The sequence below is a fragment of the Falco cherrug genome, chromosome Z (genome assembly GCF_023634085.1).
Source record: "Falco cherrug isolate bFalChe1 chromosome Z, bFalChe1.pri, whole genome shotgun sequence".
Classification (NCBI taxonomy): Eukaryota; Metazoa; Chordata; class Aves; order Falconiformes; family Falconidae; genus Falco; species Falco cherrug.
In genome coordinates this window covers 4,399,086-4,415,963 of record NC_073720.1, presented here as the reverse complement: position 1 = coordinate 4,415,963, position 16,878 = coordinate 4,399,086, and the positions used below count along the sequence as shown (strand labels likewise).

Here is a 16,878-nt window from a genome sequence, read left to right as displayed (position 1 = left end):
ACCAGCAAACGAGCCTCTTAACAGGGATTTGGAGACAGGAACAAATGCCCACTGAGAGCTGGATCAAACCTGTGGTATCTCACTGGTCATAAGCCAGCACAGCTTATAGTCATGACCAGTTGGACTCACCATGGTGACCAGGTAGTAACCAGATATTTTTGGAAGACCAAAGACGCTAGGTCTCTGTTTCATCCATCTGAAGGAACGTTAGAATCTTTAGTCTCCTCCTCTCCCTTCCCACCCAGAAGAAAGCAATACGCACAAAGAAACCATGCAGAAAAACAGCACCGAGAAAGAAATTCAAACACAAGCTAGAGCCAGCTGGTCCCAGAAGCACCAGCAGCAAAATCCCCATGCAAAAGAGGTTCGTACAGCCCCACCGCACAGACACACATCTCCACTCCCAGCTCCCCTCCAAGTTCTGGTGGATTGGTGGGTATGCAGCCTATCCCGTACTCCTCCCTTTCACTCTGTAAAGCAGGTGGCTTGAAAAGGGCTAAAAGCTAAGGGGGGCAGCATGAAGGCAATGAACATGTGATGATCACATGAACACCATTTGAAGACATCAGGCATGGTGGTGTGTCTCAGGGGAGGCTGAGAGGTGTAGTGGGGATAGAAGAGCAGAACAATCTGTGGGGAAGACCATGAAATTGATGTCAAGAATTGAGCAAAGATAGAGTGCAAGGAGGGCAGAAAGGGAGCATGCTAAGACATCATGTTATCTTAAGAAAGGAAGCCTTCATTGAAGTTTTGGGTCGGGGATTTATTTTTTTTTTTTACCTGTTAGAACTGGTCCTTAATACCTTTGTATCATGTAGTTCTTGATGCTGGCTCAGAATTCACATCCTTGGGCAGGTGTGCAATGGCTAGGGGATCACATCATCCCAAAGCCAAGATACTTCTGCGTACATGGATGTTAACTGGGAGGACCCACAAGATTCCTGAACTCCACCACCCCAGGACCATTGAATTCAGCATGGCCTTCAGGAAGGCAGAAGCTCACAAGGTAGACACACTCCTGGTCTCCTGCTGCTGGTTTTTGTGTCCTGCAAGCTGCTGTTTCTGGTGCCACCAGTGTATGTGCTGCTGTTTTCTGTCACCTTCACCACTGCTGATGCTTTAGGAAAACATGGGATGAAACTGGGTGAACCACTGGACGAAAACACATCCCACCAGAAACAGATCTCTGTGTGCAGCACGGCAAATGCTAACTGCTTCGGCAGCAAGGGCAGATGAGAAAAATGAATCAAAAAAGGAGGACACACCCCTAGATAAAGAAATTCCCCCTACCAATGTTGGTAGTCGCTGATGGCAAGGGAATGACTATCTCTTGGACTGGAGGAGGAAGAGGGAGGTTTATCACCAGAAGTGGCTTAAGGCTCCTTACTTTGTTTCAGCCAAGAGAATAACCAGACATGGCAGAAGCACTATTTTCTCAAGAATATGACTTTAGTGACAGAGGAAGTATTTGGATGAACAATGCCACCGTGTTCCTTTCCTTCAGCACATATGCTGCAATGTCCTAATTTTACTTCAATCTAATTCCAATAGCGTATTGCTGAGCAGCAGATTGCAACCAGGGGTTTGTAGTCTTACACTGAAAACAAATGAATTGACACATTATAAACACATCAGGCTGCAGAAAATAGAATTTTTCAGTATAGCGCCATCATATTCCTAGTAAAAAGACCTGTCAAAATCTTTTATTTTATCAGAGCTTCCACACGATTTCAGTGCATGTAATTCACATGCCACTGTGGGATTTGCAAGGTTGTAGTCCTGTCCTGTATCGCGTACTTGGTTCTGAAGAGATGTTGTATGTCCAATAATCCAAAGCAGACACAAATCTGACATGAAAGCCATTTCAGAGAGAATTTCTAGAGGGTCAGAGTCAGGGAAGCACTTGAAAAAATATGGTATGACATCATATATAGCATGTGAAATCCAGCGGATGATAGCTTGTGTGCAATTAGAATGATTAGCACATCCATTAGATTCAGAGGTACATACGTATTTGTGTGTGTCTTTAAAAATAACCTATATATAAAAATACGTGTAAAATTGATAGACATTTCAGTTTATTTTTAGGTAACCAAAGGAGATTTCTCTGGATCCTTTGTATGATGAACACTTTTGGCATTTGACTGAATAAATGTTCTTTCACAGCAGTCTCCTAGTGCATCATCCCATTCATGGTCTGCCTGTTGTTCTTCAGAGAATTATCGATGTTCCCTTATGCTTGCACCAGAGAAAAATTAGGATGGTGCAGTCCATATGCTTAGAAAAAAAAAGTAATGAAGTATCACTGAAGATTTCAGTGGAGCTGTAATGATTTATAGCATATAAAGTTCTATCCTGTCATGAACTCACGACTGCCTGATTGAAAATTCATTTCTGTCTGGGATATAAATATTATAAAAAATAGGCTATTTGAGAGAATGTCAGCTAGTCCATTCCTGGACTTCCACAGAGCCTTGAGGAGAAAATGAAATTTGAAGAACTCCATGATGAGCTTCAGAAAGGTTTGGCTCCAGTTCTGGGCGAAAGGTGAACTCCTTCATCTTGAACTTTCTAGCGGTATTCATAATCATGATACCTAAAACCACATCAGGTATTCTGAGGTATAAATTGTTCATTTGCACCACGGAATGAGTCAGTGGTCGGTCCCTAAATGCATGGATATTATAATGTCACATGGTCATAAGGGAGGAATCATACTGCAGTGCATCCAAGTGATGCACTAGTAATCCTGCAAAATAACACTTGGAGACATTACCTGCATTTACTTCTTGCACGCACAGATCAAATGACCACTTTAAAAATCACTGGTTCTAAGAAGAGCTACAAGCCATTCCCTTTACAGCCAACTGTTTTAACAGTTGAAAGCACAGGCCTGGGAGTCATTATTTCTCAATGTTCTTCCTGAATCTGACACAAACTCACAATTAATCCACTTAGCTTCCCTTTATCTCTCCTGGCTCCTTTGTACAACAAAGACAGTTCTTGTCATAGAGCTCTTGTGACTACTAGGTAATAGATGTTCCCACAGAGTCATAAAAAAGCTTTCAAATTAAAAGAGAAAACACAGCCATGTATATGGATATGTAAATAACGAAAACAGAGACTTCAACAAGTTCTGTGCGATGAAGATCTATAAGGGTATCCTGCAGACATCAGTTCTACTGGAAGCTGGTTAGCTAGTTCTTTGCTACCGTGTCTGCTCTCCACGTGCCGGTACAGCCTAGTCTTTACAGAGTGAAGCAGCCTGTGTAGCTTTCTGCACAGGTGAGATCTGTTTCTGCTGGAAGGCATTTTGTCCTCTAGCTGTCTCACAGTAGCAGCTAGGCGGCAGAAAGTCAACGAAGTAGCTTTCAGTAAGGACACCACAGCAGCAGCAGGTGTTTGCTCCATACCATGCTGTGTAGCAGGGTGGAAGTTAATCTCGTCTTGGAGATGAAGGCAATGAGAACATCAGCATGTCTACTGGCTGGCCATAGACCGGACAAACAGAAGCTGAAGCTCACTGGTGTCCCTCAGATGGCATCCCTAGATAACCCTACTTGTACTGGCTCTTCTTGGCCAAGCCCTCTTCAACACCTTGGCTCTGAAGAAGCAGGTGAAGCAAGCCTCTCTGAGCAGCTGCCAAAGCAGCCAGGACATAAGCTGTCCTTGGCCTACAGGACTGGAGGGGAACATCCAAACGCTGCAGGTCATGGAGGTGTTTATCCCTCACATGGAGGATGCAGTGGGTGAGCACCTTCGCCCTCAGATATCTCCAGACTCCATGACGACACCCGTATACTGCGATGATGCCCCAGTCTCCCGAGAGACACAGGCACCAAAGATAGTGAGAGGGAGCAGCTGTCCCTGTGTTTTGAGGCGATCAGTCATGTCACCTTCTCAATCTGAGAGGAAGAGATAATGCTGGCACAAGGACAGCAAATACAGCCACACAAACAACACTGATAACACTTGGGAAAAGACATTAAGAAAGGTAAGAAGAGTGGAATTCCATCAGTTGTCACTTGAAGCCTGAATGCACTCTATGAATATTTTGGGGATAAGGGCTTGGGTTTTCTTTCTCCCTCTTTTTTTCAATCCCTGGCCTGAGGGAAATGCCCTGGGACTGATGCTTCTGACCCACGGGTGTAAGGGGAAGTGGTCGTCACTCCAAGCTGAGGGAAGGCACCTAGTTAAACAGTCAAGTAAGGAGATAATTTAAAAGGAAATCTTTAAAACAAGCCAGCTGCACAGAGCAGTTAGACACAGAAATATCTCTGAGGAGTCTGAGCAAAACAGCTCTTCACATGGACACTTCATGTCCAAGTAAAAACCTGTCTAGCTTGCTTGCTTAACTCAGTAAAACATATGGTTGTTAAATATGCATCAAAAGGCAGCAATGACAACATGGTGGTTTGTTCTTTGAGAAGGGAGAGACTGGCTTGCTTTTCACAACCAAGATGACACTGCATCTGCTGCTCGGTGCCGTCTCCCCGGTGAGTTTGCTCTCTGATGTGACATGGCTTTAGCAATGCAGAGAGGCTGGGGCTGGCTCCTGTTTTGTATTTGGCTGACTCCCTCATTACAGTGGAGTGCTTCCAAGACTAAAGACAAGTAACCAGCTTAGAGGTTTTACCTTTGAAATTTAAAAATAATTGTGTTTGCATTTTACAATCCCATTTGTCCCCCAGGAGATGACCTTTTAGAACTGGGCTTGATGCTATTAGGTGGAGCTCAATGAACTTCCATCCTACAGGGTGGACATTCTGAGAGGGCAAGGGGGACTTTACAGGACACTGAGCTACACCGAAGTTAGTCTCGTGTTTTCACCCAGTTCTCTCTAGTTTGTGCTGCACTGTTGAGGCAGACCCTAGTTAGTGCCAGGGCAGATGGTGCATCTCATTCCCCTTGGGTAGCCTCAGCACAGCACATTTCTTTGGGCCACTTCACTGTCTAGGAAAGAGGAGAATACATTTATAACCCACCCACAGGGTATGTCACAACCCTCTGCTCTGCCACTATCTCTGTCTGCATGATATGCACTTCCCTTCATGCAAGGAGCTCTTGAGATGGCAGCGTGACAAGTTTTGCATTCTCCCAACACAAAAGTAGCATCCTATTGCTCCTGGCAAGATGGGATGTGCATATGAGGGATCAGAACCTCATTCCATGCATGCAATAAAACTAGCAGATTGCAGCAGATTGCAAAGCGTGTTTCTGCAGCAGGCAATTGCAGTGACACTGGATGTGGTACTGGAAGGTTGGATTTCATCTTTTGGAAATGTTCTGTGCTACTGAGCTAATTGCTGAGGAGTTCACAATTCAGATTGCTCTTTGCTCGGTAAGGGGAGTTAACCATATCTTAGACCTCCCAATCCACACTCTTTGCTTTCAGGCTTAGCAAAAATAAACGAATGAATAAATAAAAGGGAGGATTAAGCTGTGCTCAGAAAATTCCAGTCTTGGAACAACAGCTAGGCTCTTCAAAGTCTGACAAATGCATAGATGGAGGCATAATTTGCAAGCATTGTTTCCAGTACCTGTAGCAGGGGAATTCCACAGCCTCACTTTCTGGCTGTCCTTCTTCCCTCACTATCACTTTGGCAAGGTACCAGCCACTGCTTCCTCCTTTGCCATCATGCCCTATCCTCACCCTCCTCACCTGCTTCAGCGTTACTGCTTCAATGAAGAATTCATCAGCCTTTGAGAAGAAGGAAAAAAAAGTAAGGCATATTTCCCCTTAAAAACAAACAAACCAACTGAATTTATTATTGCAAACCAACATCATCACCATGCTGCAAGATAATTCTTCACTAGATGAAGGAGAAAGTATGAATTAATTTGCCAAAGAATGAAAGCCTGAATATTTGTGCTAGATGTATAACGTTGGATTTACGAATATATGATCTGCCAGCATTTTAAATCTCCCATGTCATTGTGTGCCCTCCACAACTGTAAAAAAGAAAAGCGATTTGATTATGAAGTTCATACAGTGAGGCAGGAAATCCAAGCTCAGACCCCTGCTCAGATATCAGCTTTCTGAGAAATCTGGGGCAGGTCACTTCAGACTAAATCCACAGAAGTATTTAGAGGTACGGTTCAAAGACATTAACCTACATTGAATTCAGACTACATGGACCGCTGAGCACAGTTTAACCCAGCCATCTCCTGGCGGGCAAGCACCGGGCATAACTGCACAGGGGTACTTCCAGCTGCTCCATGAGCTGTGCTCAGAGGTTGGTGTGAACCAGCTAGATACCCTTAATACCCTACAAGAAACACAAATTTTATGGCTTTTTCTATATTATTATTTTTTGGCCTCCCCTGGAAAAGGGCTCCAATCATCAACCAACAGATTAGCCCAAGTGATGTCCCCTAAAGACCATCACTCTGTTACTCCAGAGCGTGCTGGAAGCATCAGTTCCCCATGGCTAAAAGAAGAGAGATGCATTAAGAGCGAGTCGCTCCCCTGGGAACCAGGCTAGGCAAGTACCTATGGCACACATACAGATGCACACACGTACCTGGTAAACACTGTGGGTAAACACACAGCGTATCTGAAGCATATAGCCCCACAAACAGGCACGACCGCTGTGGTTACCAGCTGGATGACTTGTCTGGCTAGGTAAGAGGAAGCTAACCGAACACTGCAATTCATTCATTCTTCAGCTCCCAGAAGCCCATGAAGCATGTACGGTGGTAACACATACCCAGCTAGCTTCCAGAAAGCGTAGTGGCAAGGCAATACTTTAATTAGCTATTCAAATTTATTAGAACAACCATAATTTTCCCAGTATTCAGGACTCCAAACTGACCTTTAAAATTAAGGCAGCTGAACATACTATCACTGTTTTAAAATGATGGGCTTACATAGATGATCAAGTGTTACTTACATACTCAAAGCTGCTGAACTGGGGACTTAAGGTATCAAACCCTCACTGAGCCAGTCTAAGTCAATGAACTCTAATTCATTAGGCCTGATGTTCATCTTACTGATTAACGACTGATACAAATTAATGAGTAGCTAACTAACTGGAACTACAGCAGGGCAAACACCTAATTTAGAGGCATCTTTAAATGTTACCTTCTATACAGGCTATTAGTTTGCATCTGCAAGCAAACTTTTCAATTTAAATTGGTAATCAAGATACTCTTGGTTTAAGTGGCCGTAGATTAGAGACTGCACTGACTTAGCAACATTTCTTTTTAATAGGGTACCTGAGTCTACCAGTGTAGGTATACTCATTCAGTTTCTTGAATATAGGAGCTTAAGTTTGTCAGGATCAATCCTTAAACAGCTTCCAATTCATTCACCAGCATTCAGCTCCTCATGCCAAGAGAGCAGTTTTCCTGTAACAGCTTCCAGTTTGGTTTATATCATCTGGATACTATCAATCACATCAATTGATTTCCAAAGTTTTTATCTCCCCCCCCCCCCCCCCCTTCATGTAACTCATTTTTGTCAGTAAAAATAAAATAGTCATCATCTGTGTTTAAAATATCTGTATCTTCTTTCTTTGGAACACCATTGAACCAATCTTCAAACCACCATGAAAGCATGACTCATTTTGTTACCATTTTGACAAAATGCTGTCCTTTACAGCTTTACCTTTTAAAATAAAAAAAAAAATCTATAATGCAAGTGCATAGGCAAAAATGTGATGTTTGCAACATCTGTGTCTGCAAACTTTGATATCATTTAGAAGCAGAATAAACTTTTACAGTACATAAACACCACATGTTTGCATGGACAGGTCTTATGGGCATAAGAAAACCTTGATGAAAATTTTTTTCAAAGTATAAAAAACTCAATGATTTCAGTGAAGAACTGGAAATTTTGGACTCTCAAAGGCAAATCCAACATGTTAATGTATATTTGAGAAGCCTAATTCAATGGTCGATTTTGAAAATGTGACCTCTTTTTATCCTCATTCTCTTTCCAATCCAAATCTCCAATCAAATAATGACACAAAAGATGGGAAGTCTGCAGAGTTCTGTGATCAGATTCTCAAAATCTCCTCCAGGAGATACTGATTACGTTTTACCAGTCGAAGTTGGACCCTAGAGGTCCAAAACATGCCTCATAATTGAATACATATTAAGTAGGTTGACCCCGCAGATCAGATCAGCACACTATTTGCTTGTTAATGCTGTGAGGGCTTTAACTGCAGTTTGACCTCTTCATTATCTCCAGCTTCCCAGGGAACAGGCTCTGTCTCCAGTTCAGTCCATTTCCACCCCCCTCCACTCAGGACATGGGCATACAAAAACATGTTGAAAACCAGATTGAAAAGAAGACACAAGAACCGAGCACAGCATGGTTGAGGGGAGACTGGAGGAAATATAAAGGAAAAAATATAAAGAAAAAAAAATATAAATGCTTTAGGCTTTCAGTTCTGATTTTCACATTAAATAAGATGCTTTTTCTTCCTTTGCCCAAGGATCCAGATTTCCCCCATATTATATAGAGGGCAGAAGGCTCCCTTTTGTTCTTGGAAGACAGATGGATTTTTCTCCCCCATCCTGAAGATGCAATTAGCATTCCCAGTCCTTAGCTGGGAAGCAAACCAGGAGCCTCTGGTGTGAACACACCAATGTCAAATGGGCACACTGTCCCTGACCTAAGCCTCCCTCCAATTGCAACCTGCTATGATGTTCTGTGGATGTGATTTATTTCTCCATACTGTCCTAGCGCAAAGTGGCGAGGAAATCAACCAAGTTTACAAATACACATCTAAGAATTATAGAGAGAAATATATATGTCTCTCTACAAATGGCCACACACTTTAAAACCCGTCTTAAGGAGCAACTGTGTGAACTTACATTGCCTTTCTCAAATTTATTGGCAGTGTTGATGCAGTTGTAGAGAACACGGTCTCCCGTGTCTCCCTGCTCGCCGATGAGGCAGACGAAGACGTTGGCATCCGTGCCGCTCCCACTTACCGTCCCAGTGCAAACCGTCACCCGGTACTTTATCACTGTGGAGACATAAATTAATAAAACAATTTCAGCAACACAATTAATTGCCGTTTAAATTTACTACGTTTTCCATGGACTTGCAATTAAGTTGAAGTGTTCATGCTTCCAGCTGATACTTCTGCTGATGTATTGACTTTTACACTTCCATATTATCACTAAGAAAATAAAAAATCCCAAATAGGAAGGCCTGAATTGTTAAGAAAACCCATAAAACCCTTCCAAAGAAGGACACAAAAATTCTGCCCCCTTCAAGTAAAACCTTATGAATTGGGGTGCATAGCCTCCATGGGGCCCCAGTCCTTCCACCCCCTGCTCCTGCCTTCCGAAGACGGTCCTGGTGATGGGTGACCTTGCAACAATGTGTTTGGGAAATATGTCATTTTCAGCATCCAGCAGCATGGCAGGCAGACAAAAAAAAAAAAAAAAAAAGCTCTCATGGACCTGAGAAACAGGTTCTTCCTGTTGGCTTTATGGGACAGGACAAGCCCAGCTGGCCCCATTTACTTGTGACCCTCATGGTGCAGGAGGTTGGATTGCATCTTGCCTCAATGTCACCTTTGAGATCTTTCTTTAGGATTTTGCTGGATGGATTTTTGAGCTGCCACCTTCCTGCCCCCACCCTGCCCTCCCACCTCATTGGGTGAAGGATTTCCAGGAGAAATTTCACAACAAGGAACCGACCCACAGACCAGCTTTCAAGAGAGAGACCTTTTTCTCTGGCATCAGGAAGGGACGAGAAGCGATGCTCCCCAAACCCGCCTGCAAGCCCAACATGCAGATGCTGCGTCTGGCCCCTGCTCAGCACAGCCGCTCCTGACGGGAAAGCACCTGCTTCTGAACTGAAGCAGCCCTCTCCACAGTTGATTAAAAATACATTTCCAAACCAGGTTTATTTACATTTTAATAACATCTGCAATTACAATTACTCTTCCTCTTCTGCGGAACTGCTCAGATGCATGCAGATTGCAGAGTTCATCAGAAATTTCAGAAAACAGGAGACTCGTACTCTGCAGAGTGTGGAGCCCCATTGGGTGCTTTGGTGGAAATAAGAGAAATCCCAGCGGCCACCTTGAGATATTCTGCTCTCCAAAATTCCCCCTCCAAGTACACTTAATTCTTGTGACACTAGGTCAAGACAGAAGTGACCACTTCAGGAAGCCAACACAAAGTTCTGCAGTTTTCCTTAATCAAATCTCCAGTTCAAGCACATTTAACTCAGTAAATAAATCAGATTGCTCACACATACTTAAAGGTGCCTGTGCCCTTGCACAACTCTTCTGTGCAGCTTGCTATACATTTATACATATAACTGCATAAATGTGCATATAATTAAATAAAATTTTAGAGCCCAAAAATGATTGTTACATTTCAGACTGCATTTCAGCTTAGCTTGCTTTCCATGAGAATCCCTTCAAACCGGGCAGTTCACTTTTTTAAGGGAGACTAAAAAAATATACAAGTTTGAAAGAAAAATTTAGCTCTGGAAACAATTGTGCTGCTGCCAGATCTCTTCCACCTCCCACCACAGAGAAATCTGCTCAAAATAAGAGCCTGGGATTTCTGAGGCTTCATGCAGCTAATGATGCATACAGAAAATACTGCAGAGAGAAAGTGCCAGAAAGAGAAGCTAATTGAATTGCATTGGTCTGCCTGTGCATCCCTTACACAAAGAGGGTTTCCTTCTGTTCAGGTCCTAAGCGAGCCCCTGCATGAAGCCTGTGGCTCTCACCTGGCATGACTTCAGTCACTAGAGATCCCTCCGCAGGGAGCTCCCGCACAATCTCATTGTCGTCTTCATTTATATCTAGCCAGCGGCCGCAGTTGAATGAGTATTTTTCTTTTGTCAGCGTTTTCAGCAGAGTTACCTTCATTAAACCAAAACACTGCATGAGTTCAGAGGCTTAAAGACAAAAAAGCAACAAGCTCCTGACACGTTTTTGCCTGGGAAGCAAGAGTAGGTAGCAGCAGAGGAATAACACGCATTAATAACAAGACTGTCATCCCAACTCGTGCACCGCAGTGATGCATGGAGCAAAGTCTGTCATAACTGATGGCTTTTTCTTCCTCCTTTCTCCAATCGCTCCATGGTGTTGTGAAAGTTTTGATGGATACCCAGGCTTTTAGTAATTGCTCGTCATATGCCACTGTATAAATCCACAGAGCAAATGGGGGATGGCATTTGCACCGCCACTTCTGGCAGCTCAGAATCAGGGCATGCCACATGGAGGAGACACCCGGAAAATGGCAGCAAGCACGATGAAAGATCTGCAGGATCTTCCAAAGGACTAACAAGCAAACAAGGTGGGGCTCTGCAGACGGCTGGCAAAGCAGGTGAAGGAAGGGTACGGTGAAGGTCTGCAAAATCACAGATGACACGGGGGAGGCAGAGAGGGGTCAACTATTCGCTCTTCCTGCTGCAAGAAATACAGGACATCAAATGATGCTCAAAGAGCGAAGTTCAAAGCGAACCAAAGGACACAGCCAACCTGTGAAGTCCTTGTCAAAAGCTGTTACGGATGTTAAAAGTTTAAATGTTCAAGGGGCGACTGGAACCTTTGAACAAATAAATGGAAGGGAAACCTACTAAATGCTTTGTGTTTAGTAGATCCGTTCAGGAAATAACTCTCCAACTGGAAATAGTCAGAAACAGGAAGAATGTTAGGGGAAAGTATCATAAACGTTTGCCCTTTCCTCACTGTTCCCTAATCACGCACTTATGCGGCACAGGAGGGAGGGTGCTGGGCAAGATGGGCCTTTGGCCTGACCAGTAAGACTGTTCCTGTGTTCCTGTAATAGAAAATGGAAGCCTGCCCCAACATGAGAGCAAGCCTGGCATGAAATGCGTGAGGGATGGAACAAAGCATCATTAAGGCTTCGTCTATGGTCTGAGATGCTAAAACGGATGCCCAAGTGACAGGATTCATGTGCCATGAGCCTGATAGAGCCAGAAAACATCAGACTGGCTGTACACAGGCAGATTGATTTTGAGCATCTTCACTAGGTTTGCTTAGATTGTTTTGCCCAAAGTAAATCCTAGACACGCTGTCAGGTGCTTCTTGTCTTCCCTAAACACAATTTCTGTCCAGCAAAAGAGGATGCCCCAGGGAAATGTGTAGCCATGGAAGGTCTAAGCATTTTTGCTCATCTGTGAACAAACTGGTAGAGACAATTGCAGTGGCCCAAAGTCTGACCAACACTGTCTTTTTGATAAAAAGTGCAGCCAGATGCCTTCTCCCACCATATGGTGAACAGAGCAGTACTTGATGCCCTCTCCCCACTGGAGAGGCTGTGCATGCTTTCGCAGTTGCCTGACAATGCAGGAGAGCAGGACCTGTCAAGGCAGGTTAGAGGCATGCAAGGAAAACCTCTAAGTGGTAAATTGTGATTTATTATCATTTATTATGGCTGCAAGCAACGTGTATGTTTTAAGTACAGAGAACATCATCCAAGCTCTGCAGAAGGAGTATGGGTGAAGTTTAGAGATTAAATTGCTGCCTTGCAGACACAGGGCAGAGATGACAGCATGGTAATAATTATGGCTGGTAGAACAAAGGACACATGACTGAAGATCAAGCAGATGACCCTTTTTATTTCCCAGACAGCACAGTGCTGCTTTCTTCTGCACAGTCCCCATGGGCTCCTCCAGTCTGCCAATGTCCACTTCCTGCAGTGGGGGCATCAGCCATCAGCAGGTTACACCACACTGTGCAATCAGTTTTTCGTTATGACCAGCCTAACTAGGGCACAGAAGGAGAGGGTTTGCCCCTATGTATGCTAACGATGTCTAAGAGTGGGAAACTTTCTGAAGAACAAGGGAAAAAAACCTCTGGCAGCAGTGGTGGAGGGGGCTACAGTGACCTGATGCTGGAAGGATGGGGAAAGGTATTTCCACCGTTGATCCTGGTTGTTGGGAGCTGCCATTTCCCATCGGTCTTGTTTCCCATACATACAGCTGGGCTGAATGAGAGCGAGGGGAAGGAGAAGGAATTTCCTGCAGAAAACACGCAATGAATCCCTTCTGTCCCCACATACTTTTGCCAACACTACAACGTTCTCCCTTCACATCCCATTTTTGTGTAGGATTTCCACTTCCACCCCTCGGCCAGCACCATCTGCAAAGGGAGGCACCTCTGGCCACTGCACATCAAACGCCACTGGCAGCGGCCAGTCCCAGGACTGGCACTGCAGACCTCTGTAACCAGTCTGGCTTTTTAGCTCTGCCTTCCCTTGCTGTCCCCTCACCTTGTTCAGGTGCCAGCCAGAAAAGGGATTTCTTTTCTCATGCCATATCCGAAGTTTATAAAATATGCCCAGATCAGGGAGCTCGATCTATAGAGGGGGAAAAAAACTGCTTTATCCATTGCTGTAAGTCAGAAAAGCATGCAGACAAAGGACACCTCTGAACATCTTTTAAGAGCCAAATACTAAAAGGAAAAAAAAAAAAAGTCCTTTAAAAATAACAAACCCAACTCTTCAAAAGTAGCTTGACACCTCTCTTTTCAGGAGAGGAGAACACATAAGTTGCATCCATACGCTTTTGATCATGAGAGCTGCTTGTAACCACTCCTCCCAGTAAGCACTAAGGCCAGCTCTCAGGCTTCAGCTCTTTCTGGAGCAGTGTCTGCCAAGCACAGCCACACTGCCCAGAAGGCAACTATGGCTGCTTCTGCTGCAAAGTGAGTAAATGCTTTGGCTATAGCCATGCATTAAAATCCCTTTTTTCTCAATTTTTCTTTGACCAGTCCCCAATCAACTTTTAAATGTATTTCTTCCTAAACACAAGAAGGCCCTCCCCAGCCTCCAAACTCAGCATGCTGTTGAGCTCAGCCCTAAATATTCATGGAGGTTCACATCCAAGGAGGCTGAAGACCAGATCACTGAGGAGACAAAACACCACTGCTAAATCTCCTGTAAATAACTAATGACTGCTTAGGCACGGAGGGAAAATAGATAAGTTATTAACTTCAGAGTGGCATGGTCCAAATGGGCAGAATAGTCTGGAACATGAGTGGGGCTGTGCCTGAGGGGAGGGGACTGTCTGCTTGAGGAGCCACAGAGGAGATGTGATACTTGGTACCACTATGACTTGAAGTCATCACCACTTGAGCACACAGGAGCACCAGCCTAAGCCCTGCTTGGAGAAGTCAAGCCATATCCATAGGTGGGTAAATCATTTGCATCACCACTAAACGACTACACCTCCACTTCAAAAAGATCTACTGAGGTGAAGATCTCATGCTGATGATTTTCTGCGCAGGACTGAATCTAATGCCCTGGAAAACAACAACAAGCCAAGCTTACCACTTGAAGAAGATTCATACCATGAACTTGTCAGTCTGTCCAGCTTCAAAGTTGTCTGAATTGTTGTCCAGCTTCATCTCATCCGACTTCCCCTTGTCTCCATATATCTGGAAGTAGATGGTGGCATCTGTCCCTGCATTTTTAATGTCACTTGTCCAGATCCACAGAGACCAGGGGCTTTCTACAGAGAAAGGTTCAAGACATTTTGTTTAAAAAATAATGTTTAAAGGTGTCCTGGTAAAAAAAACATAATTCTTATTCTTATTATGGTAGAGAGAGCAGGATGGTGTGTAAGAAGACCAGGACAATTTATCCTTTTCTGCACAAACGTAATCAGCTGCTACGTGACATATAGGAACAAGATTGCTTGGAAGTATAATTCTGTGTTTTCATTTAAAACAAAATGAGAAATCCATAAATCACCACTTTCCAGGTGAACCATATTCTTCTGTGTTATGTATTACTAACACGGTAGTCCAGGGATGTGCTCCATCTCTGTACTTTCAGCACACTTCCCCAACACCTGCAGGTCTTAAAGCCAGGGAAACAGTCAGCTTTCTTTTTGTCAATGAGAAAGAGTCTCCAGGTACTTGCATACAGAGCAATGCAGCTCCAGGTAGCTCCTAAAATTTGCTCCAGATGATCTGAGTCTGGAGCAAGGAGGGTTATGGATGAAGCCGTGTATCTCTTCATCCTGACCTAATCAGCCTTCCTGAGACTGGACCAATTACCCCAGATACGCCTTTTGCAGGACAGGCTGGCTCAGAGCCCATTCAGCTGTCTCTAGCCAGGCTGCATCATGTGGGACAAACACGCTCAGAGCAATGTAAAGATATTTTTCAACAGTTTTGAAATTATTTAAATGCCTAAATCCCACCCGACTTCAGTTAGCGCTTACGTTACTCTAAGCGATGTGCCCAAAGATTGTGGCAAAGCTATGCATTTTTGTACCTCTTAAGCCTTCACCCAACATTTTAACCATAGGAGCAGTGAACCTGCAGCAGCCTTACCCTGGTTTTCATACCAGAGGCTGGTTGCATATCTAAAGGTGACACTATACCCTCTAAAGAGCCCCTCATCTGCATTCCCTACTGATAGCAACGTGCTTCGCTTCTGTAGGCCTTGCAGCACCTACAGGAGAGGGAACGGGCTTCTTTCCTGACTCAGACATCAGCTGAATTATTAACAAATCCTAATGAAAGAATCGCTAACCCTTTCGGTGTGCCTGAGCCTGCATGAGCACAGCTTGACCTTCAGAGCCCAGAATGGAATATAAAAATATGATGACATGCATATAAATTAGATCTTTACTGATCTACTCAGCATTTGACTGTAAAAAAAGAGGGAACAGCAACTCAAAAAGTGAGGGGGGAAAGCGAACTCTTTTACAAAAAGTTTTGCTCCTATTTCAGTAATATGCAAAATGTTCATGACGACTCCTTGCTGCAAAGCAAGTTTCACGTGAGCGGAAATGAAGCTAAGGCAAGCTGGTGTGTGGCATGTGGTGCGGCAGCCTGCTCTCCCTAGGGAAAAGAGCAAGGGCGACTCAGACACCAGAGACTTCTCTATCTGTCTGCTTTGGCCTCCCTGATCTCTTGCTGAAGGAAAGAAGGAGTGATGCATGCAGGAAGCGGGGAAAGGGAACTTGCACCAGGATTAAATGCTGATAGAGGGCTGTCAGGGACAAACATGGGCGAGCTGGGTCTACAGCTGCTGGAGGAGTCCAAGCATTTCTCCAAATACCCATCCTCATCCTCCCAGGGTTCGCTGGGCACATTCCCCTCTTTCCTGTCCCTTCACATCAAGGGATCCTGGCAACTTGGAAATTCTCTCGGAGCCAGAGCAAATATTCCCCAGGGCAAAAACACCAGGGAGGGCTAGACCTAACACTACAGTTTCGAGAATAATATTCAAGTTAAGGCTGGAGGGGGAAGGGGAATAAAAAAAAAAAAAAAAAAGAGAATAAATACAAGCTACACATCGAGCTGCAATCAGGTGGGGGAACAGCTTGCAAACACTATGCAGGGAGCCGTTTCACCATGGATACCCAAAGTGAGGTTGAACCAAGCTTTGATCAGCTCTGCAGAAGGGGACGGTCCTGCATGCACGGAGAGATAGGCGAGATGACATAAGAAAAGACATAGGTCTTTTCTAACTCCAAGTCTTACGCTTCTATAATCTGGCAGCTAAAGGTCACAGATTTCTCAAGGCTCATGCTATCTCCTGCACTGCGGCAGCAGGGGAATTAGCCTGTCAATAACAATCAGAGCTGATAATAAGGGTTAAAGGTTGCAGATGCTTTAGTTAAATGGACAGAGTCAGAGGCACAGTGTGGTTATAACACTGACTAACATTTAGATAAAGCTTATTTATTTAAGTGACCTGCTGTTTAAGCAGGAGCCCACCCAAAGCATTCAGATTAAACTGTATCTGTTATCCTAATTAAAACATTCTGCTTACACATACGCGCTGGCGCAGGCGAGACGGCAGCAATCCCTTTTGCTTGCTGCCAAACCAGCCAGCGAGGCTGGGTGCTGGAGCTGGGGTTGGATGGATGAACATGCCAGTATGCTGCCCTGCACAGCACGGAGCAGCACC

The 16,878-nt window shown here is 44.3% G+C and overlaps 1 protein-coding gene across 1 annotated transcript in view; it reads right to left on the bottom strand.

The window, feature by feature from the left end:
• The window catches only part of LOXHD1 (lipoxygenase homology PLAT domains 1), a 143,629-nt gene that overhangs the window by 78,316 nt on the left and 48,435 nt on the right, over positions 1-16,878 (bottom strand). Inside the window, exons 10-14 of the mRNA XM_055699300.1 lie at positions 14,301-14,461; positions 13,222-13,308; positions 10,709-10,844; positions 8,824-8,978; positions 5,541-5,701 (exon numbers count right to left, since the gene is read on the bottom strand). Coding sequence (XP_055555275.1) covers positions 5,541-5,701; positions 8,824-8,978; positions 10,709-10,844; positions 13,222-13,308; positions 14,301-14,461 — 700 coding nt within the window. The remainder of the gene's footprint in view (positions 1-5,540; positions 5,702-8,823; positions 8,979-10,708; positions 10,845-13,221; positions 13,309-14,300; positions 14,462-16,878) is intronic.